This window comes from Rattus rattus, chromosome 14, assembly GCF_011064425.1.
Source record: "Rattus rattus isolate New Zealand chromosome 14, Rrattus_CSIRO_v1, whole genome shotgun sequence".
Lineage (NCBI taxonomy): Eukaryota > Metazoa > Chordata > Mammalia > Rodentia > Muridae > Rattus > Rattus rattus.
The window spans coordinates 33,480,900-33,508,422 of NC_046167.1; the positions used below are offsets into that span (position 1 = coordinate 33,480,900).

At 40.0% G+C, this 27,523-nt stretch overlaps 3 protein-coding genes across 3 annotated transcripts; 2 read left to right on the forward strand and 1 right to left on the reverse strand.

The window, feature by feature from the left end:
• Window positions 1-766: 766 nt before the first annotated feature.
• On the reverse strand, window positions 767-3,628 carry Mrpl32 (mitochondrial ribosomal protein L32). Its single transcript, XM_032885126.1, has 3 exons — window positions 3,453-3,628; window positions 1,912-2,093; window positions 767-1,198 (listed from the first exon to the last, which is right to left on the reverse strand). The coding sequence occupies exons 1-3, from the start codon at window positions 3,577-3,579 to the stop codon at window positions 944-946; spliced, it is 564 nt and encodes a 187-aa protein (XP_032741017.1). The 5' UTR covers window positions 3,580-3,628; the 3' UTR covers window positions 767-943.
• A 110-nt stretch (window positions 3,629-3,738) lies between these two features.
• On the forward strand, window positions 3,739-14,342 carry Psma2 (proteasome 20S subunit alpha 2). Its single transcript, XM_032884714.1, has 8 exons — window positions 3,739-3,866; window positions 5,877-5,953; window positions 6,579-6,711; window positions 8,642-8,764; window positions 10,046-10,127; window positions 12,569-12,642; window positions 13,943-14,000; window positions 14,088-14,342. The coding sequence occupies exons 1-8, from the start codon at window positions 3,826-3,828 to the stop codon at window positions 14,202-14,204; spliced, it is 705 nt and encodes a 234-aa protein (XP_032740605.1). The 5' UTR covers window positions 3,739-3,825; the 3' UTR covers window positions 14,205-14,342.
• A 9,419-nt stretch (window positions 14,343-23,761) lies between these two features.
• On the forward strand, window positions 23,762-25,697 carry C14H7orf25 (chromosome 14 C7orf25 homolog). The gene has a single exon (XM_032884960.1). The coding sequence runs from the start codon at window positions 24,006-24,008 to the stop codon at window positions 25,269-25,271; it is 1,266 nt and encodes a 421-aa protein (XP_032740851.1). The 5' UTR covers window positions 23,762-24,005; the 3' UTR covers window positions 25,272-25,697.
• Window positions 25,698-27,523: the final 1,826 nt, after the last annotated feature.

Consider the following 27,523-nt stretch of genomic DNA (forward strand, 5'->3'; position numbering starts at 1 on the left):
TAAAAGAAATCTTACTAAAGCTCAAAGCACATATTGCACATCACACAATAATAATAGTTGGAGACTTCAACGCCCCACTGTCAGCAATGGACAGATCATGGAAACAGAATGTAAACAGAGACAGAGTGAAGGTAACAGAAGTTATGAAACAAATGGATTTAACAGATATCTATAGAACATTTTATCCTAAAACAAAGAATATATCTTCGTCTCATTACCTCATGATATCTTCTCCAAAATTGACCATATAATCGGTCACAAAACAGGCCTCAACAGATACAGAAAGACAGAAATAATCCCAGAGGTGGACTCTTACAGTTAACCATTGAACTGAGAATGGGGTCCCCACTGGAGGAATTAGAGAAAGGATTGAAGGATGTGAGGGGGCTTGCAACCCCATAAGAATAACAATACCAGCCAACTATAGCTCCCAGAGACTAATCCACAATCCAGAAAGTACACATGACAAACCCATGGCTCCAGTTGCACATCTAGCAGAGGATGGCCTTGTTGGGCACCAATGGGAGAAGTCCTTGGTCTTGCCAAGGCTCAACCACCGCCCTCCCCAACCCCCCCAGTGTAGGGGAATGTCAGGGATGGCAGGTTGGAAGTGGGGGTGTTTGGTCGGGGAACACCCTCATAGAAGTAGGGGAGATGGGATAGGGGGTTTATAGATGGGATACTGGGAAAGGGAATAACACTTGAAATGTAAATAAAAGAATATCCAACAAAAAAAACCCCAGCATTATAGAAATACACAAATTAATCCATTGAGCCCTTATATAAACGTGCTTAGTTTATTCATGATACAGTCTTCAAATTACCTCATTTAAAAATAACAGCTAACAAAATCCATTTCAAAATACGATGATAATTTGAAAGCAGGCACAAAATAAAAGTGAAGACTGCCTTACTATTAAATTATCTTTTTAAAGGTTTTAGCTCAATTCTGGGTGAACCACGTTGGTCTCTTTATGTTTCGTTCAATAATCCTCTTGCCCTGATCCTTTTCTGATGGTTTCTCTCCTGTGTACAGTACCACAGTCTCGATGGAAGGAGCTTTGAAAGGTCCCCCTTCTTGAGCCCATATCTGTTGTCTGATTTTAGTTGTCTCTTGGCTTACTTTCTCATAGCAATAGCCACAAAGGACGTGTTTCTGCTTCAGGTGACCACATTCAGGGCAAATGTCTATATTGTTCTTTAAAACAAAGGAAAAACATTAATAACAGGCATCGTAATACATAATCACCAGCAAGAACTCTAACATGCTGACGCTGTAGCTGATACTGTTCATGCTACGTGAAACTATATATTATCTAGTTCAACTTCATTTTAACAGGAAAACTGAAAAAAAAAAATAATAACATTGAGTTCAAATCAGTAAGAAAATTAGGACTAGAACTCAAGTTTACCAATCTAGTATATTTTTATTCATATACCCTATGGATAAACGATTCTCAAATCATGTTGTCTAGTCTCCAGCTTGAGTAGAATATTTTCATTATATGTGTCTATTGAATTTTTCAGCTTGAGTAGAATATTTTCATTATGTGTGTCTATTGAATTCCACATTAAATACTAAAAGCAGTCAAGACGTTTGGAGACTTTTCAGAAGAATTGTTTGTAAAGACCTCATTTGACTTTTCAATTAAGAGCTCTATCAGTCCTCTAACTTCAAATAATAAATAACCGACAAAGAGCCCATCAGCACAATGGGATGATCCATTAAGAGTAACTTCAAACATTAAGGGAAAGTTAAATTGCTTCTCAATCCATGGTGAGCCAAACGAGATGCTAAGACTGGTTTCCTCTGCTACACAAATATAACATCAGATTATTCAGTGTTAGACTTGAGGAAAAGTGTGTATGTGCATGCACAAGCATACACCTACACTCACACACACACATTACCTTAATTTTAATAAGCTTGTGAGGGTTTCTTCTCCTACATCGGTTAACTTCGATGGTGCGTCTGTTTTTGGGAGCTGCCATCCAAAAGATACTATCTAAAAAGCTGGAATTCTCTTTATTTTTACTGGTATCATATGCTAGCTCCATGAGGGTGGATGGGCTCTGGACTGCTAATGCTGGTGCTATAAAACAAAACAGAGATACTGAATCAACTTTGAGTTCCTAAATGAATACAGATACTATTTTCTTTAACAGTCATGTGCAGTGTCACTAGACACAAAAAAATTATACATTATGTGTATCCTGTGTATATATGCACATGTGAAGGTCAGAGGACAGCCTTCAGAGTTAGTTCTCTCCTTATATCATGTTGGTCATGGAGCAAGAACCCAGGTCTTGAGGTTAAGCAACAAGGTCCTTTTGAGCCATATAGCTGGCCTGACATAGTTTTCAATGTTAAACACAACAACATTAATAATAAGCCTCAGCTTTTAAAATATACTAAAGCTCATACAAAAGGCAACTTAAAATAATTCAAGTGGAGTGCTTTATTAGTGCAATCTACCAAAGCAACCAGTCTACCAAGCATTTCTCACGTCTGTAATATGGGATACTGTGGTTTAGTAATAAATAGTGTACAGGTGATCTAATCTTGAGATTCCCTATATGCACTTTGACCGTCTCTGTGATGACTACAATGGCCATCAACTGTACCATACTATCCTGATCTAGTTAGCTCAGTTTTTTTTAACCTGGTATGTCCCTAAAGCCACTAAATTCTTCCTTCATATTTAATCTTTTCCTATGTGCTAAGAAAAGATTTACTATTTATGAGACTATCAAGTGTTTCACTTTTTTTTTTTTTTTCTAAATTGCTAAGATCATTTCTTTACCCTTTCTTTTGTCTTCAGACTTGGAAATGTTCGCTCAATTTTGAGAACTTTCTTACCACTAGTTAAAGTGTCCAAGCATACCCCTGAAATCCCAGAATAAGGTTGAGGCAGGAGATCAGCAGCTTAGGAGCAGACTGGACAATGGAGAGGAATGTTCTCACTCCCCGCCCACCCGCCAAAACAAAAACAAAAATGAGTAAAAGCTTTCTATAGTGGCATTCTCAGCTAACCTGAAATACTGCTACACAAAACAGTCGTTTATACTGCTGGACTGACCTTGGAGCTTTCTCAACCTATTAGACAACGAGTGGATTGAACTGATTATCTCAGGTAGCACATGGAGACAATTATTGATTATACTGCGCGTGAGCTATAATACTAAAATATATCTCTGTTCAGACTGTCTGGGCATTATCACTTCTGGAATACGTTGCAAATAACAGGAAAACTTAAATTTTAGCTCCCAAGGTATCAGGAGCTCGAAGCGAGCCTGGGTTATATAGTGAGTTCTAGACCACCCTAGGCTACCGAGACAGTCTCAAAAAAAAAAAAAAAAAAAATTAATGAAACAACCAAAAAGCATGCGCTGTTTCTGTCCTACAACCCGGAAGTCCTCACCAACCCTCTTTCCACGACTTCTCTCCTTACCCCACTGAGGACTGGCAAAGCCACTCCAGTTCTGCTGCAGTTGCCGTTGCAGCAGCTCCCAGCACCTATGTAGCGGTCCGGAACGCACCGGCCACGGGAGCGACAGCAGCAGCAGCGAAGGAGCCATGTTCCTCGCAAGAGCGGGACGTGGGCGGAGAGCATGTATAAGCCCGCCCACTTCCCCGCCTTCCTGATCAGAGCATGCGCAGTGCGCATGCGCTCAGGTCAAAGGCTGGCTGGCATCTAAAAACTCCAACTTCCAGTTGCCCCTGGGCACTTCGGACTCTCCTCCAATCAGAGCAAAGAGAAAAAAATTAAAGGAAACAGACTTACTGCGCATGTGCGTGGCTGTATTCCGACTTTCCGGGTAAAGATGGCAGAACGCGGTTACAGCTTCTCGCTGACTACATTCAGGTACCCCTGGGGACCCTGGGTTCCATGTGTCGCAGATCACAGGAGCGCCCCAGACATGGTCCCTGTGTTGGATCTGGCTTGTGTTTGCGCAGGAGCGCGTGCTGATGGAGCTGGACTCGTAGCTTTGCAGAGTCATTTTCAGCGCCAGGCCTGGTCCCTGGTTGGGGCCGACGGGGTTGGAGGCTGAGGGATTGGAGGCTGAGGGACTGGAGGCCCCAAGCCAAGCACTGGCTTTCCCTCTCTAGAATAGAAAAAAGGTGCTTTGAGATAGCCTGTTTTCAGCTGGTCCATTCAGGCCCAGGATTTCCTTACTGGCCAAGCTAGGCCTGAGCGAGAGCTTCGGAAAACCCTGACTCCTGATGGGACCCGTGAGACGCCTTTTTTCTTTTGCGAAATCCTTATTTACTGTTAAATCTGAATTTTAGTCTCCGTTTTTGCAACAATGTGCTTTGAAGCTCAGCCTGCTTTCGGTTTCACCTATGCTCCTATAAAAGCTTAAGAAGTACAAACGAAATGAAGGAACTAGTTTCCTGTCAAGTTTCCGTGGCCACGTAAACTGATAAGCTCGATGTTTGGCTTGATGTATTAAAAAATTGCTTTAATACGAATTTAGACCCATATGTTTTAGGAGGAAGAATTAAAGGGCTAAATATATTTTCTTAAAGTGCAGTTAACGGGAACCATTGTTCCCTGTTTAAGAAAAATAATCATGGGGAACTTAGACAAAGGACTGTTTTAACCATTTTCTTAAGGACTGACAACTGAAGGCAGCCATGATCTACTTTTTGACTATAACTGTAACTAATAGTGGTTTTCCATTACCACCTATGTATGATGAGCTAACCACAGCTCATTGACAATTGACATTTCAACCTTTTCAAGGTTGTCCACGAGTAGCTAAGTCTATACTCAAACCTTGTTGGTTTTGAAAACAACAATTAATATACTTTTTGTTATGATATATTGTCTTTCTTTTGAGAATTGCCCTTTACAATTTTAAAGTAAGAAATGAGTTAATGTTAGTGTTTTGAAGTCTTTGAATGAATTCCATTAAATTCCTTAGCAAATAATTTCATTATGTAGTTGACAGAGACTAAATTATGCATGGTGGCCACTTATATTTGTAAACATAATAAATATGGTCCTAAGTGGTTTCCTTATAGCTGAGACAAATGGACATAGCTCATGAGGGACTGATTTTTTTTAATTATTATTATTTAATTAATTTTTGTGACAGAATTATTGGTAACCAAGGCTGGTTTAAAATGGCCAGGAACTAAGGATAACTTTCAGCTTATCCTTCTGCCCCCAGTTCCCCTATGATGGGATTCTGGTAGTGCACTCCCATACCTTATTTATGCTGTGTCATGCATTCTAGGCAAGCATTCTTCCGTAGGAGCTACATCCTCAGACCTTGATTCTTTTATAACAAACATCTGAATGCTTTCACAAACAGATTTCTTTATTATAACAGACTTTAAAAAAAAAAACATAAGGATTAGCTATTTAGGAAGAAATTGTTTTTAGTCTTAAAACTATGAGTGGTGCAACCTGCCAGAGATACGGAAGTGAAGAGTTTTCTTGCCGATTACATTTGGCTAAGAATGGTAAATGAACAAAAGAAATTGGTGTCTACTGGTGTGAGTTCTACAAAATGTGTTTCTGGGGATTTTGTTGAAAGAGGCAATGGGGTACTGGGATTCAAGAGTACAGAAGCTGCTTGATTGATTACTCAGTACACTTGCCTGAAGTCAGGGTCAGTGAGTGGTGAAACAGGCAGGAGTTAGGAATGCTTTGCTAACCAGAGATGGGGAAAACATTAGGAAAGAGAATTAGTGCCCATCTGAATGTATCCAAGTCTGGTAAGCTTAGTTTCCAAACACCTTCAGGGTAGATTTCAAAGGCCAGAAGGTTTGATTAGTGAGGTTTGGCCTCTGTCTTCCAACTGTCAGGTGTGCCTGTACTATTTGATAATGTGTAACAGAGAGAATGCCTTTGTTTCTTTTCCAGCCCATCTGGTAAACTGGTGCAGATTGAATATGCTTTGGCCGCTGTAGCTGGAGGGGCCCCTTCAGTGGGAATTAAAGGTAATTCGATATTTCCTTCTCAGATGCTTGGTAATAGTTACCTGAAACAGACATGCTTAATCCTTAACAGTCTTTTTGTTAGTTTAGAGAATTTTGAAGTTAAAAAAAAAATAGCATTCCTGAAATAGATGTTAAATACATAATTCTTACTGGTCTTTTTGTTAGATTAAAGAATTTTGAAGTTTCAAGAAAATAGCATTCAGCACAGTAATTTAAATTTTACAGCAAATATAGCATTTTAATCTATTGTGATAATTTATAAGTAGAATTTTCAGAAAACTAATATTTTACTTTTTCATTGATTGTATTTTTTTCTCTGAAGTTTTATCTTCTTTATAAAGGGCTAATCATAAAACATCTAAAGGTGAATTATTATACGCTCTAGTACCCTTATAGAGAAATTTCTTATTTGTATTAGAAGGGTTAACTAGATTAGAACCAATAAACCTGAAAATATTGAGAGACTGGGTAATGGAAAAAAAAAATTTTTTTTTTGTGTTGTGTAAAAATCTAGAAAAAGATTTTATAATCTAGAGAAGGCAACAGATTTGAGTTTAATGCATCTGCATATAGAATGCTAATGAAGAACACATTATAATATTAATCTTGTTTCCTTCCTTTTAAGCTGCAAATGGCGTGGTATTAGCCACTGAGAAAAAGCAGAAATCCATCCTGTATGATGAGAGGAGTGTACACAAAGTGGAGCCCATAACCAAGCACATCGGTTTGGTGTACAGCGGCATGGGTCCAGATTACAGGTCTGGTATACTGTTCAGGATGTTTCCTCACCATTGCGCATCCTAATTCTTCTACAGCTAAGTTTTGTTTGCCTATAAGGGTTACTTCATGGAGGTTGATCTCGTACATTAATTACGGGCTTTTTCACCTGTTTTTCCTCCATCCAAGGACTCGGTAGGAAGGGCTTTGGTGTTTTAAAGCACCTTAAAAATGATCGAATGCATTCATGCTACAATATATTATTACAGTAGTTTGGGCAACAAGAGGAAACATGGGCCATGTAGGGTTAATATTCTGTTTATATCTGCTTTTCTCAAAGGGATAAGGGTCTTTAAGGACACAAGGCATCTGGGTGGCCAGGCAGGACTCAGGCTGATAGAATTGCTCCCTTTGAATCCCACTGGAAAAGAGAGTAACACTTGTTACATTGAGGATGTTGAAAGAGATTGGCAGCTTTTTACCATATACAATTAAAATGAAAATAATTTTATAAGACAAGGTAAAGTTTTACTTTGAATTATGAGCCAGTGGGGTTATCAAAACATGATTTGCTTTCCTGCCGTGGAAAGTTCTACACCACTGTGTAGAATGGACACTACACAGGACTAGTGCTGAAAAACTCAAGGGAAGGACTTGAGTATCAGAGTGATAAAGTGCATGTTTCAGATAATTAGTGCAAGAGTGGGTGAAGATAAATCCTTGTCTTAACTATATTTGATTGCTATGTAGTTGTATTGGCAGGTTCTCTAAAGGAACAGAATTGATTGTGAGTGTGTCTCTGTGTGTGTGTGTGTGTGTGTCTGTGTCTGTGTCTGTGTCTGTGTGTCTGTGTGTGTGAGAGACTGTGAGAGAGACGTAATAGACTAGCTTACAGGTTGTGGCCTGGGCAGTCCAGCATTGGCTGTCTGATGGCAGAAAGGCTGAAAGTACAGTAGTTGTTCAGTCTGCAAGGCTCCATGTCTCAGCAGACTCAGTCTTATGCTGGGGGTTTGAGGGATGCCTGCAGGCTGCTGCTCTTCAGTCTGTCCTGGAGTCCTGGAGAAGTTGTGTTTAATACAAGCAGCAGCAACAGCATAGACACTATCCAGCTAGAGTAGGGCGAGCCTAAAGGAGTTTCCTTCTGTGTCCTTTATCGGGGTTGCCATAGCCCAGGTTTGGTGTGGATCTTCCTACTTAAATAATCTGATTTTAAAAAATTACTTACAGCAGCTTGGATTCCTATTAATTCCAGTTATAGTTATGTTGACAACCAAGATTAACCATCGCAATAGTAGAATTTCATGCCTTATGTAAACAGTAGTTCCTTTTTTTTAATCTTTGAAGTTTTGAATTGTGGGCAAAATTTAAGGTGGACTACAGGAAAGACAGAGGCTGAGTAACAAAACTGCCCAGACTTATATGTGTGTATTCATGTGCATCTCTGTTTGGGATGGCTGTAGTGTGGCATAAATAGACTGTCCTCAAGAAAGGGGGCAGTCTGGAAGATGTCACAGAGGGAGAAACAAAGCCCTCACTTTGTTAATTAAATCTGTTACCCTAATACAGTGTGCAGATGTTTCACCTGCATGTGTATCTGCATCCTGTGCATGCAGTGCCTCCAGGGACCGGAAGAGGGTATTGGATCCCCTGAAAATAGAGTTAAGATAGTTGTGAGCCACGGCAAGGGTGCTAGGTGTAGAACCTGGGTGCTCCATGCTCTTAATGACTAAGCTATCTCTCCAGCTCCCTTAATCTGCTACTAACTGCTCTAGTCCCTGCTTCTCTTTCTGTTTGTCTCCTACAGTGATTCTCTTTTAATGTTTCTTTTCAAAATCCACTGGAATCAGGTGTCAAGTGTGAGGCTAACTGAGCTGATGGCTGCTAAAGAAAGACACATGCTAAGTTTGTATAGAATGTTCTCTTAGAAGAAAGTTGTGGGGGAGTTGGTAATTACTTTTTCTATTGCTTTAGAGTCCTTGTACACAGAGCTCGGAAACTTGCTCAGCAGTACTACCTTGTTTACCAAGAACCCATTCCCACAGCCCAACTGGTACAGCGAGTAGCGTCTGTGATGCAAGAGTATACCCAGTCAGGGTAAGTCACGCTTGTCACTTGAGGACATGCATTATGAGTTTGAAGAGGAAAAATAGTGTAAAGGAAAGCAGGTTTGTAGAAGTCGTATTCTTTCTGTATAAACAAATGAAGACAATCACTGTGATAACAGTTGTTTCTAGTTTTGACTTGAAATGATTTCCTAAGGTAAAATGTGGCAGTGTGTGGTTATAGACACCTGTAAGCCTAGTATTCGGAACACTGAGGGAGGTAGATTGCAAATTCAAGGCAGATTTGGGTTGCATCATTAGGTACTGTCTCCAAAGGAAGAAAGAAGGAGGGAAAAGTGTGTTCTTATCCAACAGCAGACATCAGCGTCTTGACTGTAAGGAAACCCTTTGCTGGTGTTCTTTGTAATCGTTAGTGCTCAGTCCTCAGTTTTTTAATCTGAAGTGACTGAGCTATGAAGACAGCAATAACATTTTAATTTTAATATTCTTTTGTTTAAGATTTATCTACGTATGTGGGTGTTTTGTCTTCATGTATGTCTGCTTACACCAGAAGAGGACATCAGTTCCATGATGATCACATGAGACTGCTGTTAGAGATGGCTGTGAGCTATCATGTGGGTGCTGGGAATTGAACTCAGGACCTCAGGAGAGCAGCCAAGGCTTTTAACCTCTTAAGCATCTCTCCAGCACCAATATTCTTAAGTCATACTGTGAGTGAGCTAGTGTAAAGGTAATTGCTCTTACGTAAGCCTAGTAGGAAAGAGGCGTTTATTAAATATTAGAGTGTGCTTCTCCATAGTAATACCGTTATTTATAAGAGTGTGCTTAGTCTCTCTGTGTTGCTCTAACAAAATACCTGAGCCAGTTTTATTTAGTTGAGAGATCTGCAGGCCCAAGGACATGGGTCACAGTTATTACAGAGCCAGAGATCACACAGTAAGAGGCCCACAGTAGGGTGGTCCACTCCATAGAATCTAATTCACTTCTATAAAACCAAACCCACCCTGAGAAAAAACATTAACCTTTTCTAGGATGGAATCAGTGACCTAGTGTCTTCCATCATGTATCACTTCTTGAACATGCAATTTTGTAATTATGCTGCACTGAATATTAATTTCAGGTGAACTTTTAGGAACTAAACCATTTGATTTGAGTTTATTGCAGTTCCTAACAGTAATAACGATAATCCATTTTGTATTGGTTCATTTTGAAGTTAAAGTTAGGAAGTCTAACTCAGTTTACTTTGTAATTAATTTTCTTGTGTGTATATATATCTCTTTTTTATTCCAAATCATTTTTGTTTTCTTTCTAGTGGTGTTCGTCCATTTGGTGTTTCTTTACTTATTTGTGGGTGGAATGAGGGGCGACCATATTTATTTCAGTCAGATCCATCTGTAAGTATGATTACATATATTTGAAATATTTATCAGAATTGTCTTTTACATATGTAATAAAAGTGGAAACCCTAAAACCTTAATATTTAGCAGTATTTTCCTTCTCCTGTTTTTATCTTGAGTTATGTGTATTCATACGTGTATGTGGTTGTATGCATGTGATTGACTGCAGGTGCCTGTGGAAGACAGAGGAGTGAGCTCCTGCTAAGGACAGGTCCTCTGTAAGAGCAGAATGTGCTCCTAGCACTAAGCCATTTCTCAAGCCCCTCCCCCCTTTTTAACAAAGTATAAATAGTGCACATTTGTTTGCTCATTCATCGTTTTTATAGTGCTGTCTTTGATAAGCTGTATGATACACTAGTTTTCACCCTTTTTGGTCATGTTCATTAGCTTGTACTAGAATCCATATGTACTAGTGTTATAGTTATCAAATTTCGTTAGGTGTCTTGAACTCTGTTACTTTGTGACTCTGTTACCTTGGCAAACGCTTCAGTTAGATGTATAACAGGAGGCCAGTGTTACAATGTTTGCCATCAGTTTGGCGACAACTGGGACTGCCTTGAATATGCCTCTTGCAACAGTTTACCAGGTGGATATGTAACTGGTGTTTTGATTGAGCTGTTCTTTCTAAAGCAGAAAGCTGATATCTGGATCTGGGTTTATCCACATTGTTCCATTTGCTGTGAGGAGCAGCCTAAGAAAAAGTGCAAGGTTAAGGAGTGATGTTTTATGATTTATTAGATAATTACAAGTTCTTTTATATTAATTTATCTTATAAATTAAAATGGCAAAGCAAAAATAATCGAATTCTGAGGCTGTCTGTGAGCTTCTGAAACTAAGTGGCTGGCCTGTGGTCTTGCCTTCCCAGTCAGTCAAGGGAGGCAGAGCCTGGGACTCTGTTCACCTTTGCTGTCTGTCCTTTTCTATACTGACTCTAAAAGGATGTACCCACCTGGTAAGCTTTCCTCAGCATGCATATTTGGGTTTCCTAGATGTGGGCTGTTAAATGTAGGGCTTCTTAAACATTCCGCTTGCCACCCCTTTTCACCTGGGAGAGTAATTGTAACCATGGTAAATATAAAACAGGTACTCAAGTAAGATACTGACAGTCACAAACCTATCTGAAAACAATTCTTCGATGTACACATACCTCTTATTTAAAACAAGCAGGTTTGAGCTTGTTTATTTATTTTTTTATATTTATTTTATGTATGTGAGTACACTGTAGCTGTCTTCAGACACATCAGAAGAGGGCATCGGATCCCATTACAGATGGTTATGAGCCACCATGCAGTTGCTGGGATTTTAACTCAGAAACTCTGAAGAGCAGTCAGTGCTCTTACTGCTGAGCCATCTCTCCAACCTGAGCTTGTTTATTTTTACAGAAAGAATTAAGTCTTTATAGAATATTTGAATCTGCAGGATTTTGGAGCTCAACATTTTTTTTCAGAGTTGATATTTTGATTTGATTTGTCAGTGCTAAGGATACCACTTCACATAAATACTAGCTTCAGACATGTTAGAAAAATTCCTAGGGTCTTTTAAAACATGATTGCAAATTCAAACCCCAATCCAAGATTCATTTAGTAATTTTTTGTTGAAATGCAAGTCAACAATCCAAATAACAATTTTTAAATTAAAAAAAAAATAAAATCTAGCAGTGGCATCTAAACTGAGGAACGATGATAGGACAACATTGTCTTTTATTTCTTATAATCAAGTCAGTGTGTTTCTATAAAAGCAGCACTCAAATCAGTGTTGACTGGTGCTGTGTAGCATGATGGCGTACACAGTGCAGAGTGCACATGCACAAGGCAAAGCTTTGGACACGTCCCTTAGGTAGTGTGGGAGAGAGCTGCCTGAAGACTCCTTGGATTCTTAAATATTTAGAGACCTTTCACCATTGCCAAATTTTTCATGACTCCATTAAAATACTCAAAGGTTCTGATACTTTCAATGAAAATCCATCTCTATTCAGTAAAAATGATGAGGGGTACCTAGGTTTCAGGATAATGTGATATGGTTTAGATGCATTCACTCCATTAAGCTGGACTGAATTACTTTTGATATTTTACTTTAATTCCTCTTTCCATTTATCTTGCTTTAAAATTATATAGTAATTGCACTAACTCATTGTTACCTGTTTGATGAGTTTTGATATGTGTATATGTATGTGTGTATACGTGTGTAAATACCAAAGTAAACTACTACTACTATTAATACCAAAGTAGTAGTAAACTACTACTACTACTTATGTTTATTCATGACTCTTGTTGTTTGTTCTACATCCTTGAAACAAAACTTATTCTGTGTAATTGCCATTCAGTTTCAATAAATAATCACCACTTTAGAAGTGAGAGACCAATTAGAGAGTTAAACACATACACCAGAGTAATACAGTTGTGTGAATGTTTTAAAAGGTCTCTGTCTCTCCTGATTAGGGAGCTTACTTTGCCTGGAAGGCCACAGCAATGGGAAAGAACTACGTGAACGGGAAAACTTTCCTTGAGAAAAGGTAGGCTTCCCAGGATCAGGTTCCAGTGCAGACTGATCTTAATGAGCTTCAGAACTCTTTGAATGATAATCTCCTGGGTCTAACATTACATTACTGTGTATTTGAGTTTTGCTAGAGATAAAAGAGATAACATCTTAATATCTTGCTTTCTTAGTCTTCAGTGTAGTGGCAATATTATTTATTTCTTAAGGATATTGCTCAACCTTGTTTCATTCTTTTTAAATATTTTTGGGGTTGTGGGAGTAGTTGACAGAATTTGTTCATTTACCCCTAGCTTTTTTTTTTTTTTTTTTTAAAAAAAAACCCTGGCTCTTAAACTCACCATGTACACCATGTTTCGGTCTGACTCACAGGGCCCACCTCTTCTGTTTCCTGAGTGGTGTGACAGCATGCCAGTCATTGGTTGTTTCTCAGATGCTTGTTTATTTCCTCCATCATATTAAAAACATTATATGCAGAGTAGAAGAATGTTTAGTAGTGACTTATGAAAATTAAAAGTTGAGGTTGCTGGATGTGGAGACTTAGGCTTGCAATCCCAGCAATTGTGAGGAGAAGGCAGGAGGATTGCTATAAGTTAAGGCCAGCCTGGGCTACACAGTGGGCTCTGGTCCTGACTATGCTACAAAATTAGGGCCTGTTTCAAACAAACAAAAATTGTGAGACCAGTAGTTGGTATTGAGCAGATCACATGATGTATATGTTTGCTAAAGTAAGGATAAAGCACTGTGTAACATTTGATGTCAGTGTGGACCCCAAGCCACTCTCCATTATTTGTGGTGATACTCTGAATTCAGTGTGGTTGCTGTCCTCCAGAAATCTCTGCTGTTTTGGATAGAATATTTTATAGCTAAAGTATAACACATGACGCTTCTCTGTATCATTTTCATGTAATATTCATGTTAAGGTCATTAAAGGTCTTAGACTTTTAATCAATTTGTAACCTCAGTCTTGATGATAAAGCACCTTAACTTTACCTATTAATGAGTCTTCAGAATGCTGTGTCATAACTGATAACGTCATGATTTTAGCAACAGTTTGACTTTTATTGTACTATTGCTAAAACATAAAGTGTGTTTTTATAATGAAGTTTTTCATGGTGTTAAAGGTTCAGTAGCAAGTGTCATTCACGTTATTTGGGGATAGCTGTCTCATTGAGATGGTTAGGGAATGCTTTTACAACTTAGGGTTCTTAGGAGGGTTAGGCTTTTTAAAAAGATTTCATGTTTTTGCTGCCCTTTTATTTAAAATAACCATGAAGAATCTAAACAGTGCTATAATATTTTTCAATTTTTTTCTTTAGATATAATGAAGACTTAGAACTGGAAGATGCCATTCACACAGCCATCTTAACGCTTAAGGTTAGCTCAGAATCTGCCAACTAGATTTCAAATGGTTTTCTAATGAACTGCTTGTAAACTTGACCATTTCCTTCCCTTCTGAATTAGGAAAGCTTTGAGGGGCAGATGACAGAAGATAACATAGAGGTTGGGATCTGCAATGAAGCTGGCTTTAGGAGGCTCACCCCAACTGAAGTGAGGGATTACTTGGCTGCTATAGCGTGATGAAGATGTGCCGGAGCAATCAAACACGCATTCTACTTACTCATTTTTAAAGTATGTTTTGTTTGTGCCGACTTATTTCTACATGCTTTAATGGATTCACATTTTTAAATAATAATCATAATAAACTGTTAAAACCAGTGTCTAGTTTTTAAGAGTAAATGCACATACTTCTTTATCATAGTTGACTTTTGGAAATTACACTGCAAAGTAGATGGTAAAGTCAGTCTGATTTTTATATATTTTCCTTATTAGATCTCATTGCCCCTTTCACTACCAAATATAGCTATTTTTCCAAAAAAGACAATTTTGGTTTTTAATTTATAGATCATGGCTTTTGGAGTGGAAGAGTCTGCACTTTGATAAATTCACGAGACTGTCTAGGAAGTGTTAAGCTCCTTTGGGTGTGGTTCAGCAAGGCCTTGGCGCACTCTGCAGTTGTACTATAGCAGTGGAGCAGAATTGGTCTCCTAGGAGACATGTGATAAATCATGGCGTGCTGGATCCTGTTCCTTCTGCATCTTATATAGGTAAACTATTTAAAAGGATCCCCTAGATTATGGTAGAATTTTTCTTAATTTAAGGGTGAATATAAATAGTGGTGATATTACTAAGGTCAGAGCTGCACCTCCCTTGTTAATGAGAGAAGAACCTTCATTGTAAGTAAATAGGTCCTTAGAAGCAAACAAGTAGTTGGGGCATTTAAACCCCTTTCCTTTGTGGAAGTATGGTGCTCCGTAATTGGCTGTCCCCCAGGCATCTTAGGATAAAAGACACTTGTACAGAGTAGACTCTTTATGAATGTCATTGTCAGTATGAAGAAGTAGGCAGTCCTATGGTGCAAACGTAATTGAAACAATTTTGATCATTACATAAAATTTAGAAATAGCTTTATTTTAGAATATTTTTTGACAAGATACACTGTTTTGCTACCTACTATCACAGTACATCCATATCTTACTAAGAGGAGGCAGTAACATTTTAAGAAATGGGAAGGTGGCACCTTGACCTGGAGTTATTCATGTATTATGTATCTGTGATGTGTGTATGAGCACGCGTGTTTATGTGGGTACCAGTGATCTGGAGACTAGAGATTGATATCGGGTACCTTCTGTAGTTAACTCTACCTTATATACTGAGACAGGGTCTCTCACATAAACCCAGAGTTTGCCTGATGACTAACTAGTTTAGCTAGTTTGCAATGGAGATCACGTCTACCTTCTGAGTGCTGACACTAAAAGGCTGCCATGCTTGCCCCACATCCATGTGGGTATTATGTATCCAGACTCCAGTTCTCACATTTGCACTACAGGTGCTTCTGCTGATGAGTCTTACCCTCTGTAGTCCCTTCTCGTTTAAGATGTGTGTTGAGGGACTAGAGAGATGGCTCACTGGTTAAGAGCAGTCGTTGCTCTTGCAGCAAATTTGGGCTTAGTTCCAAATACCGAGGTGGTGGCTCATAATCATCTATAGCTCCAATTTCACAGGAGTGGAAACCCTCCTCTTATCTTCGAGGGCATCAGATAAGCACATATGTATAGATACACATGCAGATAAAACACAAAATTATAAAAATAATTGAAGTATTGTTAATAAACTCTCTAGATAGGCCTTAGTATATTTGAGTCCAACACAGTATTTGTAAGAGGGTTTTTGTTTTTTTGTTTCTTTTTAATCTGACTGCAAAGAAATTAGAACAGAGGTTCTCAACATGTAGGTTGCAACCCCCTTAGGGGTTTAAATGACCCGTGTATAGGGATCTTCTAAGACTGGGAAAAGGGTTATTTACATTATGAATCATAACAGTAGCAAAATTACAGCTAAGTAGCAGCAAAAATTATTAGGAAAAATTATTAGGAAAGTTGACAACCACTGAATTAAGGTTTCTCCCCCACTTTGGTGTAAAATTATTTTAAAGGAGCTATTGGTGATATGAGATATACTTCTTAACGACTTACTTTTTTTTATATGTGTGTACACTGTAGCTGTCTTCAGACACACCAGAAGAGGGCATCAGATCCCATTACAGATGGTCATAAGCCACTATGTGGTTGCTGGGAATTGAACTCAGGACCTCTGGAAGAGCAGTCAGTGCTCTTAACCATTGAGCCATCTTTCTAGCCCCCACTTTGTTAAATTTGTGTATTGTTGGAAAGGATGGGGTTTCTTTTAGCTGCTATTTAATTTGGTGGACCTCTGAGGGCCAATGTTAGAACAAACAAAACGCAACAGAGGATGCTGTGTGGTGGCTGTACAGGCCTTGGAAAGCAGAGGTAGGTAGATCTGAGTTCAATGCCACCCTGGTCTGCAGTGTTCCGGGACAATGGGCTACATAGAAGAAACTCAACAAGAAACCCAGAAGAATGTCAATGTCAACACTTACAAAGCAGAGAGGAAAGAAAAGGTATATAGCTTTAAGACAAGGGAAGTGCAAATAGTGCTACGGGAACATTAGATTCAGGATCAGCTATCCTGTGCCTCCCTTAAATGGAAAGTTGCCTACAACTCAACTCCTTTGTTCACAAGACTGAACAAAATAATTCTTTTCATTGACCTTGAAACTAATCTGTTCCCTCTCTGTCCTAGTTTTTTCAGAAACACATTCTTTGATATAGAAGCCCATTGTTTCCCTAAACATTCTTAAACTCAAATCATTTTAGGTTGTGGATTTTAGTTTCTTTTTATATTGTGTATTATAATGTTCCCATTGTTTATAGCTTCTGCCAACATTTGGTTCAATTTGTATCTGGAAGGCTTTTGTCTCAAATTCCTAACCATAAATTTTGCTTTGCAAAGTTACTAGCAGAGAAACATGGATGTTCTTGAAGTTTACATATATTGGGGCAGAGTGAGGAGGTCTGCTTTATAATGGAGCACTAAGCTCTTTAAGGAAATTTTATATTTTCAGTTGCTTGCCATAGATAGAAATTACTGACTCTTGGTACTTCAGTTCACCCACTTTCCTGTCAGTGTTTGCAAGCTTTTCAACTCCCCAACCCTAACCTTTGCCTCAAGAAGAATAAAAACTGATACTCAATGGGAAGGGTTGGTATTTTCCTCGAATTAGAATTTTAATTTCCTGGCAACCAGTCCGATGACTGTTTTATTAGTTACAGTTCTTTTCTGTGACAAAATACTTTCCTCTCTGTGGCCTTCGGAATTGTCTTTTGTTTCACAATGATTTTATTTGCCTTTGGTGAGTTTTTACTTCCCAAATTTGTGTGTCATCATCTTATAGGGGCCATGCTAATGTTCTCTGGATCACCCAGGTTTTAACTTGAAATGTGCTGCCAATGTGCTGCCTTAACAGTTATTGGGGTGAACACCCAAGTAGGTCCTTATTAAAAATTTTCTTTGTAAATTTTTTCACTTACTTACTTTTCACTTACTTTTGTTGATTATAGACCTAAAATTTCTTTTAATGGAATATCTGTTCCTTGCTTTTTGCTGTTTTTCAACCCTTCACTATACTTTCTAGTCCATTGGTATTTAGAATATGAGATGCTGCCTTTGAATTGCTGTTTCCTATCTGTGCCTTAAACCCTTAAATGAAGAAGCTTCTTATTTGAGGGCTAAAGTAACCAGTTATTTGAAGGTTCCAGTTACAAGGTACTTCTTAAGAAAACATGCTGTTCTATGTGCCTTCTTTGTTCTCCAAATCCAAACAGAAGAAGGTTTGGAGGTGTTGAGTTTGTGAATGAGTCTGGTACCTACCTACCTTCTTTAGACTGCGAATGTCAGATTTCTTTGGAGTCTTTTAATTATTTACTGTTTGGAGGGAAAAGATGGAGGGGATGGGAAGTGAAAGGTAGGAGCATGGGAGGAGCAAGCAGGCTAATGGCAACATTTTAGTCAGAAAAACCTCACACTTCCTAATCGTGCCTATCTTTTGTTGTGCACCTGTTTACCTACATATAAACTCATTTCTGGGTGAGGATGAGGAATGGACTGGCTGTTCTGGATGGGAGAGAGGATTCTGGTATGTTATTAATGAAGTCTTTTAAGGAATATTTTTTATTCCCCCCCCCCCCATCTACACACTTGAAGTTCCAAAGCCCTTCTGGAATTTGTGCTTGATAAACCCTGGCAGGAGTTTTCGGCTTTGCTGGAGGCATTTACAGGGTTTGATTGGGTTTAAATAACTTGTCTGTGCTTCAGAGGCAAAATACATCTACCTACCTTTTAGAACTAAATAAATTAGTGTGTAATGTATTTAGAACAACGCTGGCTACAGCGCTATTTTTTAATATATTTAAAGCACCGAATGAGATATTGCTCCTGTCTTAAGATTTTGGTATTGTGTCTGATCTGAGTTACTTCAACTCTTAAAGCAGCAGTGCTTGGGACAAGGGGCAGGATACAAGAAACACACGACAATTGAAGTCTAATATTTAAAATTAGTATTGCTTTCTCAAACTTTCCACCCCCGCAACCCCCGGGTAACTTTGGATACTGATATTTAGAATATGAGATGCTGAATACCCACAGCCCCTGAAGCTATGCAGTTCTCTGCCCACCTCGGTAGGACAGCACATTTAAAGGTTCCTTCTATGTAAAGGCCAGGATGATGCAACTAAAAGTGCTTCCGAATGGCGTTTGGAACCTGATGGCTCTCAAATTTTATTTGTTAAAAATACCCAAACCTGAGACCCAAATAAATTTTATCATTTAGTACTCAGTGGGATTGAGACTCGGTCCTTGTTCCACCCCTGCTGGCAGAAGCCGGTTGCCCTCAACAAACATGGCCGCCGCAGTGCCTCCTGGGACTCAAGCTCACCGGGCCGGAACCACGTAATGCCGGAGGCGGGACTCAGCAGGCAGAGTACGGCTCAGCAGAACAAGGTGAGGGCTGCCTCGTGAGCTGTCCCTGCATACTGCCTCTGTGTTCCCTCGCCATGTGCGCAAGGGGTCTGGCGCTGCTGGTGAGGATCCGGGGACTGAGGGAGTGAGTGGGGAATAGAGGGAGGTGGAAAGGGAGGGCGTAGGCCAGGTGTCCGGACAGGAAGGGTCAGTCTTGCCTACTCTGGCCTCTATGCACTAGGCCAGCTGGAGCCTGTTTGATCCGGACCTGTTGGATCGATCAGGCCCAGCTGTGCAGTTGGACACACTGGGATGGGACCCATACTCACGCAGAAGCACTTCACCCATGGCTTGCACCTTGTCATAGTCCAACAGCCAGGCTAACCATCTGGTGTGTTCTGAAACCTTCTACCTTTTCCTTCAGAATGGGAACAGGAGGCCAGTTGGTTGTCCCTTTTGTTACTTTAAAACATTGCCAAATTGGCATCGCATGTAGAAATCAGACAGTCTTGATTGCTTGGTATCTAAAGTCTGTGGAAATCAAGAGGCAACTAACTCCTTTAAAGACTGTCTATCCGGGGTGGTAATGCACACCTAAAATCCCAGTATTTGGGAGGCAGCGGAAGGTGATTTCTGTGAGCTCAAGACTAGCCTGGTCTACATGTTCCAGGACAGCAGGGGTTATGTGTGGAAACACTGTCTCAAAACCAAACAAACAACAGCTCCCCCCCCCCAAAAAAAACAAAACAAGAAAACAAAAATCATCAATTGAAGGAGTAAGAGGTGAAATCCTAGTATGATTAATTTAGGAGAGACCCTTGTTTGGACAGTTGGTGGATTTTTAATGTTAAGCAGTTGTTTTTACATTAAAAAACAGTTCTTTGAGAATTTCATATCATGTGTTTGGTTCATACTCACCCTGGATGCCCCAATTAGTCCTATACCCACTCTACCCCTCCTTCAAGACGGCTTTGTACTACCCAAATAGTCTCCAATGTGTGGTTTTCCCCTGAAGAGTGGGTGACATAATAGAGGCTACACTACTAGAGAAAGCTGTCTTTCCTTCTCCCAGCAGTTCAAATTGTCAATAGTTGCCTGGGGGATTCTGGGCCCAGCTCCTCTTTCCATCCTGGCTCAGGCTTGCCCAGGTGGTGCGTGTTGCATCCAGAAGAGGTTTCACTGTAGTTATCTACCACCTCTGGGTCTTACCTTCTTTTCACATTGATCCCTGAGCCTTGTGAGAGTAACATGTATGTCACATACATCCCTTTTAGGACTAAGAGTTATATGTAGTCTTTTAGTCTCTGCACCTTGGCCAGTTGTGGGTATTGATAATTGTGTTAATAACTATCTACTGTAATTGAAACCTCTCAGATGAGGGTTGAGAAATACATTGATCTATGGGTATGATAATAAGTCAGTTTTCCACTCTCTGTCTAGCAGCATAAAGTTATAAGTTTTCCCCTAGTGCCTATGACTTGCCTAGCATAGGTTCTGAGCCTAATAGTGATGCCTAGTATGGGTTTCATGCTGTGGGGTGGCACTAAATCTAACCATAAAGTGGCTGGTTACTCCCATAATATTTGTGCTGTGTTGTACTGATGGCTATGTCTTGCCAGGCCAGTCATAGTTGTAACTCCGAGGATTCATAGCTGGGTATTATTGAAAGTTGCTTTTCTCCTGTTAGCCTGCACAATATTTTTCAGAACGATGAAAATTAGCCAGTAGGGATGAATCTTCTAGGTCTGTGCGAGCTCAATTTCTCCATGTCCTATTACTCAAATTGGTGGTGTTTTTAGCAATAGGGTCTTAACCATCAAGTCCTGGCAGTACCCCGTTATGTTTGGATATCTACAGAGCCCCAATTCTGACACTGGGATTTTTATTTGTTAGCCTCATGTCTGATAGGGACATTGCTTTGCTCTGTTGTAAGGTAGTTCCACCGTAATTCTTGTGGTGTTTATGTGTGTTGAGAGGCCGTTAGTGTTAGTTCCCTTCCCACACTTCCTCCTTTACCATACACTTTGCTCTCACCCCAGTGTAACCATTCCTGTTCCATGTAACCCTTTTTACCGGTGTGTTCTCCTCCCTTAAAGCCCTTCTGTGTCCCCTTAGTAACGTTCTGCTCTCTATGGATGTTTTCAGTTCTTTACACATTCTAGACATTAACCCTGTCAGGTGTGTAGATGGTAAATGTTTTTCCCCTCCTGTGGACGGACTCTTTACTCTGGCAGGTTTTTTTTTGCTGTGTAGAAATATTTTTAGTTTCAGGTTTCACTTGTTAATTGTTCTTAACCTCTGCACTATAAAGGTCTTGTTCAGAAAGTCCTTTCCTACACCAATGACTTCCTTATACTTTTTTTTTAACCTCTATCAGAGTTAGGATATCAGGTCTTAGATTGAGGCCCTTGATCCACTTGGAGTTGAGCTATGTGTAAGGTGAGAAGTGAGGATGTGGTTTCATTCTCCTATATTAGCCGTTCAGTTTGACCAGCACCATTTACTGCTTTATTTTCTCCAGTGTGTACTCTTGACTTCTGTCAAAATTCAAATGGCTTATTTTCCATTGATCAATGAGGTTTCTTGTTGTTGTTTGTTTATTTTATTTTAGATACTACTATGCTGTTATCATTACTGTAGGTCTGTAGTATAATTATTGAAATCTGAGATGGTACCTCCAGCCATTCTTTGTTGTTCAGGATTGTTTTGCTATCCTGGGCTTTTTGCAGTTCCATATGAAATTTAAGATTGTTTTATTAAGTTCTGTAAAGAATTGTTTTGGCAAGCTGATGGGGAGTATGTTGAATATAAATAGTTTGCTCTTTGATAGGATAGTCATTTTCATAATATTAATCCCACCAACCCTTGATGGTCTTTCTAACTTATGGTATCTTCAATATCTTTTTTCATTGTTGAACCTTTTTTTATTTAAATTAAAACTTTTTTCATACAATATGTTTTAATCATAGTCTTTCCCTTTGCAGATATGCCGTCCTTCCACTCCCATCAAACTTCAACAAAAACAAAGCACGCAGAAAACACAGGGTGCGTTTTGTGTTGGTCAACTCTTCCTAAGCATAAGGCTTGCCTTGGAGTTTGAATGATATACACAGTGTCACTGCACTGAGGAAAACAGATAGTCCCTCTCCCAGCAGAAATGAATTGCAAATAGCTTCTTGCTAAGGGTTGGAACTTTGTGCCCTCTCCCCCTTCTCCATGCCACATTTGTTATTGTTTTGGTTTGTTTGTTTTTTTTGTTTGATTTTATGTAGGTCTTGTGCATGTTATCACAGTCTCTGTGCTGATAGAGAATAGTATTAGAGATGCAGTCAAATTTCAAGTGTCTGTGGGAGATACTCAGTACTTTTTCTCAGACACTAAGTGCTGGTGGAATTGATGTGAGTCTTGGATCCCTGCCCTGAGAGGGGTCCAGAAGACAGGGATTCATGATTCCTAGGTGAGTCTCAGGAGTAGGTAGAGTGGTTGGTTTGGGTCTAATGCCGGTCCCTAGACAGAGGTGATCATTTGTGGGGATGGGTATAGTTGGAGGCATTAGTCTGGTGTCTGCCTAGAGGAGAGACGAGAAGTGCACACTGGAGATGTCTAGAGCTGGCTAGGATGGGCATAGTTGAGCTAGTAGAGGAAATCTAGGATATCCAGGGAGGAATGGAGACAAGGGCTTTCTCAGGGAATGCATGGGGTTAGTGGTAGGAGTTGCTGGCTCCCTACGTGAAAGAGGTATATGGGACAAGGTGCTGGAAGGCAGACAGGACACTTGCTCCTTAGGCAAGTTGCAGGGATGGTGGAGTTGTTAGTGTGGGTCCTTGGGGAGTGGGTTTACTTGTAGTTGGACGTACCATCTTGGAGGTTGATGTCATTATACAAGAAGGCAGGTACAGGATAGAACGAGGCGTGTCATTGGATGAGAAGGAAGGATGGGCGGGAGAAAAGTTTTAGAAAGGAGAGAAGGGCTAGAGCAAGAGGAGGAGCTGGGATAACTTGGCTGCAGATGTTAAGATTCTTCTCTGGGCATAGATACAGGTTGTTATGACTGGTTTTAAGGGATGGGTGTGTACAGGATTTTGTGCTATTTAGATGGGCAAATTATATCTTATCTATTGGATTAGAGGTTATTGCGTGGTGTGTTCTTCCATGAGGCAACTTGAGTCCACAGTAAGAGAACCGCGAGATAGGCGGTCTCTGTATGAAATTGGCATGGCAGCAACCTGCCTTGGGAACTGGATGTGTAGAGAGATTGCTGCCAGGCTCAGAAAGTAGCCGTCAGCAGTGTGAGATGGGATGGAGCTTAGCTGGTGAGACGCTTTGCTGTCTGAGATGAAAATATCCTGCAGATGCCATTTGGCCCTACCTATGGTGCCGGCTAGCTCAGGATAAAAGAAACCCTTTTTTATTTTTATGGCAACACCATCTGATGTCTGCCTGCAGAAATGACCAGATGTAGGCAATAGCATTTGTGGAGTTGGCTGGAGTGGGTGGAATTGAATTGAGGAAGGGGGCAGTCTAGGCTCCTGGGGACAAGGACTTTTGGCAGGGATGGATGTTGGGGTTACTCAGTTGAAGGAGTGTATGGGCAGTTATTTTAAACCTTTAATCTTGATATTTGGAATCTTAAAATTTTTCAGAAGTAAATTAAATAGTAAAATAAGACTAATTATTGATAAAGATACAAAGCATCTATAAAGATACATTGCCAAACTCCTTCTTTATTTCCTTTTGTTTTTTTCCTGACATAGGACATGCTGTGGATTCCGTAGTCTGAAGAGGTGAAGGTGTCAGAATCCAGCACACCTCAGGAAGAGCTCAACTGTACAGCACTGTTTGGCTGTCAGAAGGAAGGAAGGCTCTCCCACAGTCCCATACACTGACGCCCAGGTTCATAATCTTCATAAACATTGTTGCTAGTGCGGACTTTCAAGTCATCATACTAACAGTAACAGACATTGACATTTGCCTCGTTTTTATGAAAGGAATAATGCTGTCAGCATGTCTGCATACTCCATGCTCTCTGAAAGAATTGCCATGGCCAAGGAACTGATCAAAAGAGCAGAATCACTCTCTCGGTCAAAAAAAGGTGGCATAGAAGGTGGTGCGAAGCTGTGCAGCAAACTGAAGGCAGAACTGAAATTCTTACAGAAAATAGAGTCTGGGAAGGTAGCTATTAAGGAGTCCCATTTACAAAGCACGAATCTAACACACTTGAAAGCCATTGTGGAATCGGCAGAGAACCTGGAAGAAGTTGTTAGCGTTCTTCGTGTCTTTGGTTACACAGATTCCTTGGGAGAAAAACAGACTCTTGTGGTGGATGTCGTAGCAAATGGAGGTCATACTTGGGTCAAAGCCATTGGTCGAAAGGCTGAAGCACTGCATAACATCTGGCTGGGCAGGGGCCAGTACGGCGACAAAAGCATCATTGAGCAGGCTGAAGATTTCCTCCAGGCCAGTCGACAGCAGCCAGTGCAGTATAGCAACCCTCACATTGTCTTTGCATTTTACAACAGTGTCTCCAGCCCCATGGCAGACAAGCTGAAAGATATGGGCATCTCAGTAAGAGGAGATATCGTCGCGGTCAACTCTCTGTTAAATCACCCCGAAGAGTATCTGCTGAGTGAGAGTGAGTCAGATGACGAGGGCCAAGAACTTCTGCAGGTGACAAGAGTAGACCTAGACAATGTACTGGCCCGTGTTGCCTTTCCAACAGAGATCAAGGTTGATGTGTGCAGAAGAGTAAATCTGGACATTACTACTTTAATCACATATGTGTCCGCCATGAGTTATGGAGGCTGCCACTTTATCTTCAAAGAAAAAGTACTCACGGAGCAAGCAGAGCAAGAGAGGAAAGAGCGGGTTCTACCTCAGCTGGAAGCGTTTATGAAGGACAAGGAGTTGTTTGCCTGTGAATCTGCCGTCAAGGATTTCCAATCGATTCTAGATACCTTAGGGGGACCGGGAGAGAGAGAGAGGGCCGCTGTCCTAATTAAACGAATCAGCGTGGTGCCAGACCAACCCTCTGAGCGTGCCTTGAAACTAGTGGCGAGTTCAAAAATTAATAGCCGTTCCCTAACGATTTTCGGGACAGGGGATACCCTGAAAGCCATCACAATGACTGCGAATAGTGGTTTTGTCAGAGCTGCCAACAATCAGGGTGTTAAATTCAGTGTGTTCATTCATCAGCCTAGAGCACTTACTGAGAGTAAAGAGGCCTTAGCCGTTCCCTTACCAAAAGCCCGAACCAATGATAGTGCACACTAATGCTATCCTTTAAGTGTTGTCATGGAAATATGTTATTTATACCAAAGGCTGGCCTTCCCATCTATATTGGGAGAAAAAAGTTTATAGTAAACATAATATTTAGAACTAAATAGAAGTTTTTTGTGTTTCATCTATTTAAGGTCTATAAATTAGAAAAATCTAAGAGACCGTCTTATTTATCTGTGCATTACATCACAGACTACATTGTAGCAGGTAAGAACAGAAATATATCTGCATAAGGCTTTTACTTTTCTTGTGATGCATTTGTTTGCCTCAGTAGGGCTTCAGCCTCCACCACAGGTAATCACATTTCATGGAACATGGCTACATGATTCTCGAATTCATTAAATATCTGGAGAAAACTCTGCGGCCTGTTTTTCATTGTACTGTATTTGTCACTCGATTAAAGGTGAGAGATAATAGTTATTCCAGACCCTGAAGTCACTACTTGTTATGAGTAGAAAGAAAATCCTAAACAAATTAAAACTAACACTGATGCTATTAAAAATTTTAGAAATTAAGCTAAAACTAAAATTCCTACAGAAAATAGAGAATATTTTTAAATTTCAAAATTTTAAAACAATTGCTTTGTGTCAGATACAGTCTGGTGGGTATGTTTATAGAGTTTAGAATTCATATGGAATGAAAGTGAACTTTGATCTGTTGAGTCCCATTTATTTATTGATATACCACTTATTTTAGCTGGGATTACAATTGCAGCAAATTGGAGAGGAAACGAGGATCTGTTTGTCTTACATATCCTGAGTCATAGTTGATTGAAGGAACCCAAGGCAGGAACGAAAGCTGTGTGGAATCTGGAGGCAGGAGTTGATGCAGAAGCCTTGGAAGGAGGTGCAGGTTACTGGTTCATTCCTCTGGCTTGCTCAGCCTGGTTTCCTATAGAATCCAGGACCACCAGCCCAGCGATGGCACAGCTCACAATGGACTGGGTCCTTCCCTGCCAACTACTAATGAAGTGTTCCACAGGCTTTCCTAAAGCCTAGTCCTATGGAAGCATTTTCTCCATCTAGGTTCCCTCCTGAGAACTTTAGGTCATGTCAAGTTGACATAGAACTAGACAGCACACCACTGTAAAAAGGAAACTGTTCCTAAGCTCAACCTAGAACTCTGAAGGTATACATTAATTTGAACAAGTTGAAAATGTACTTTTTAAAACTCGGATTTTACTTTTAAGTCCAAACAATCCATTATTACAAGTATTTGAATTTTTAAAAACTACCATTCTTATTCTGATAGCCTCTAGCATGTGAAAATTAATTGCATCGCTCATGAAATGGTGATGGGGATAGTGAATGAGTGCTGCATGCAATTAAAGGTAAGTTCTATGAGTACAGTTTATACCATACTTTATCACTTACAAGAAAACAAATTCACAGCGTGAGTATATACTTTCCTAAAAACTGGGAATTAGAGAGTAAGAGATCACTAAGCATATTTCCCCCAGGAAGAGTTGAATTATGTTTCAAGTTTAGAGTGGGGAGGTATTGTCTAGTTGTAGAAATGAAATTTACAAATTTGAGAACCTATTTAAGACAGTGGTTCCTAACCTTTGGGTTGTGACTTCTTTGAGGTTGGGGTTGAACCACCCTTTCACAGGGTGCTACTTATGAAACAGCAATGAAAATAATTTTATGGTTGGTCACCACAAAATGAACTGTATTAAGGGATTGTAGCATTAGTAGGGTTGAGAATTATTGATTAAGGGTGTTAAAATATTTAGTGCTATTTAGTACCAAACATGATTGGATTATTTTGCTATGACAGCAGGTAATTATGAGGAGCACTTAGTCTGAATAGAGGTAAAAATGGAAATATAATGTATTAAATTATATTGAAAATACTATGAGTACATAGGAAGTAATTCTTGATCTGGGGTCAGGTTAAAAGATATTGATGCTTGATGCTTTCATAGGTGAAGCCTTATGTGGGCTGGTAGGCTGTGAAAGGTACCCTGATTCCTAGTCTAAATAGGTCAAATACCCGGGAGACCCTAAAAGGAATGGCAGGCGCATTCTAGTCTCCCAGGAAATCAAAGCCTCACTAGCTGCATCCCCCATCCCCATCCCCTGTAGAGAGGTTTGGGACAGACCAGTCAGGTAGAGCAATGCCCCAAGCCCCTCCTCCACAGGCGAGGACGAGACCACAGGTTACATAGGCTCAAGACAGATCAGTCATAGAAACAGGACCATGCCCCCAAATATGTAGATGAGGTCTTCCCAAGCTCTCAGGCC

What these genes read in the sequence shown, in the direction of transcription:
- Mrpl32 (XM_032885126.1), bottom strand. Translation starts at nt 3,579, where the DNA reads ATGGCTCCTTCGCTGCTGCTGCTGTCGCTCCCGTGGCCGGTGCGTTCC. An exon ending in CTTTGCCAGTCCTCAGTGGG is followed by an intron (nt 2,094 to 3,452) that starts GTAAGGAGAGAA and finishes TTTGTTTTATAG; the next exon opens with CACCAGCATTAGCAGTCCAG. An exon ending in ACAAGCTTATTAAAATTAAG is followed by an intron (nt 1,199 to 1,911) that starts GTAATGTGTGTG and finishes TTTGTTTTAAAG; the next exon opens with AACAATATAGACATTTGCCC.
- Psma2 (XM_032884714.1), top strand. Translation starts at nt 3,826, where the DNA reads ATGGCAGAACGCGGTTACAGCTTCTCGCTGACTACATTCAG. An exon ending in CCCTTCAGTGGGAATTAAAG is followed by an intron (nt 5,954 to 6,578) that starts GTAATTCGATAT and finishes CTTCCTTTTAAG; the next exon opens with CTGCAAATGGCGTGGTATTA. An exon ending in CAAGAGTATACCCAGTCAGG is followed by an intron (nt 8,765 to 10,045) that starts GTAAGTCACGCT and finishes TTTTCTTTCTAG; the next exon opens with TGGTGTTCGTCCATTTGGTG.
- C14H7orf25 (XM_032884960.1), top strand. Translation starts at nt 24,006, where the DNA reads ATGTCTGCATACTCCATGCTCTCTGAAAGAATTGCCATGGCCAAGGAA.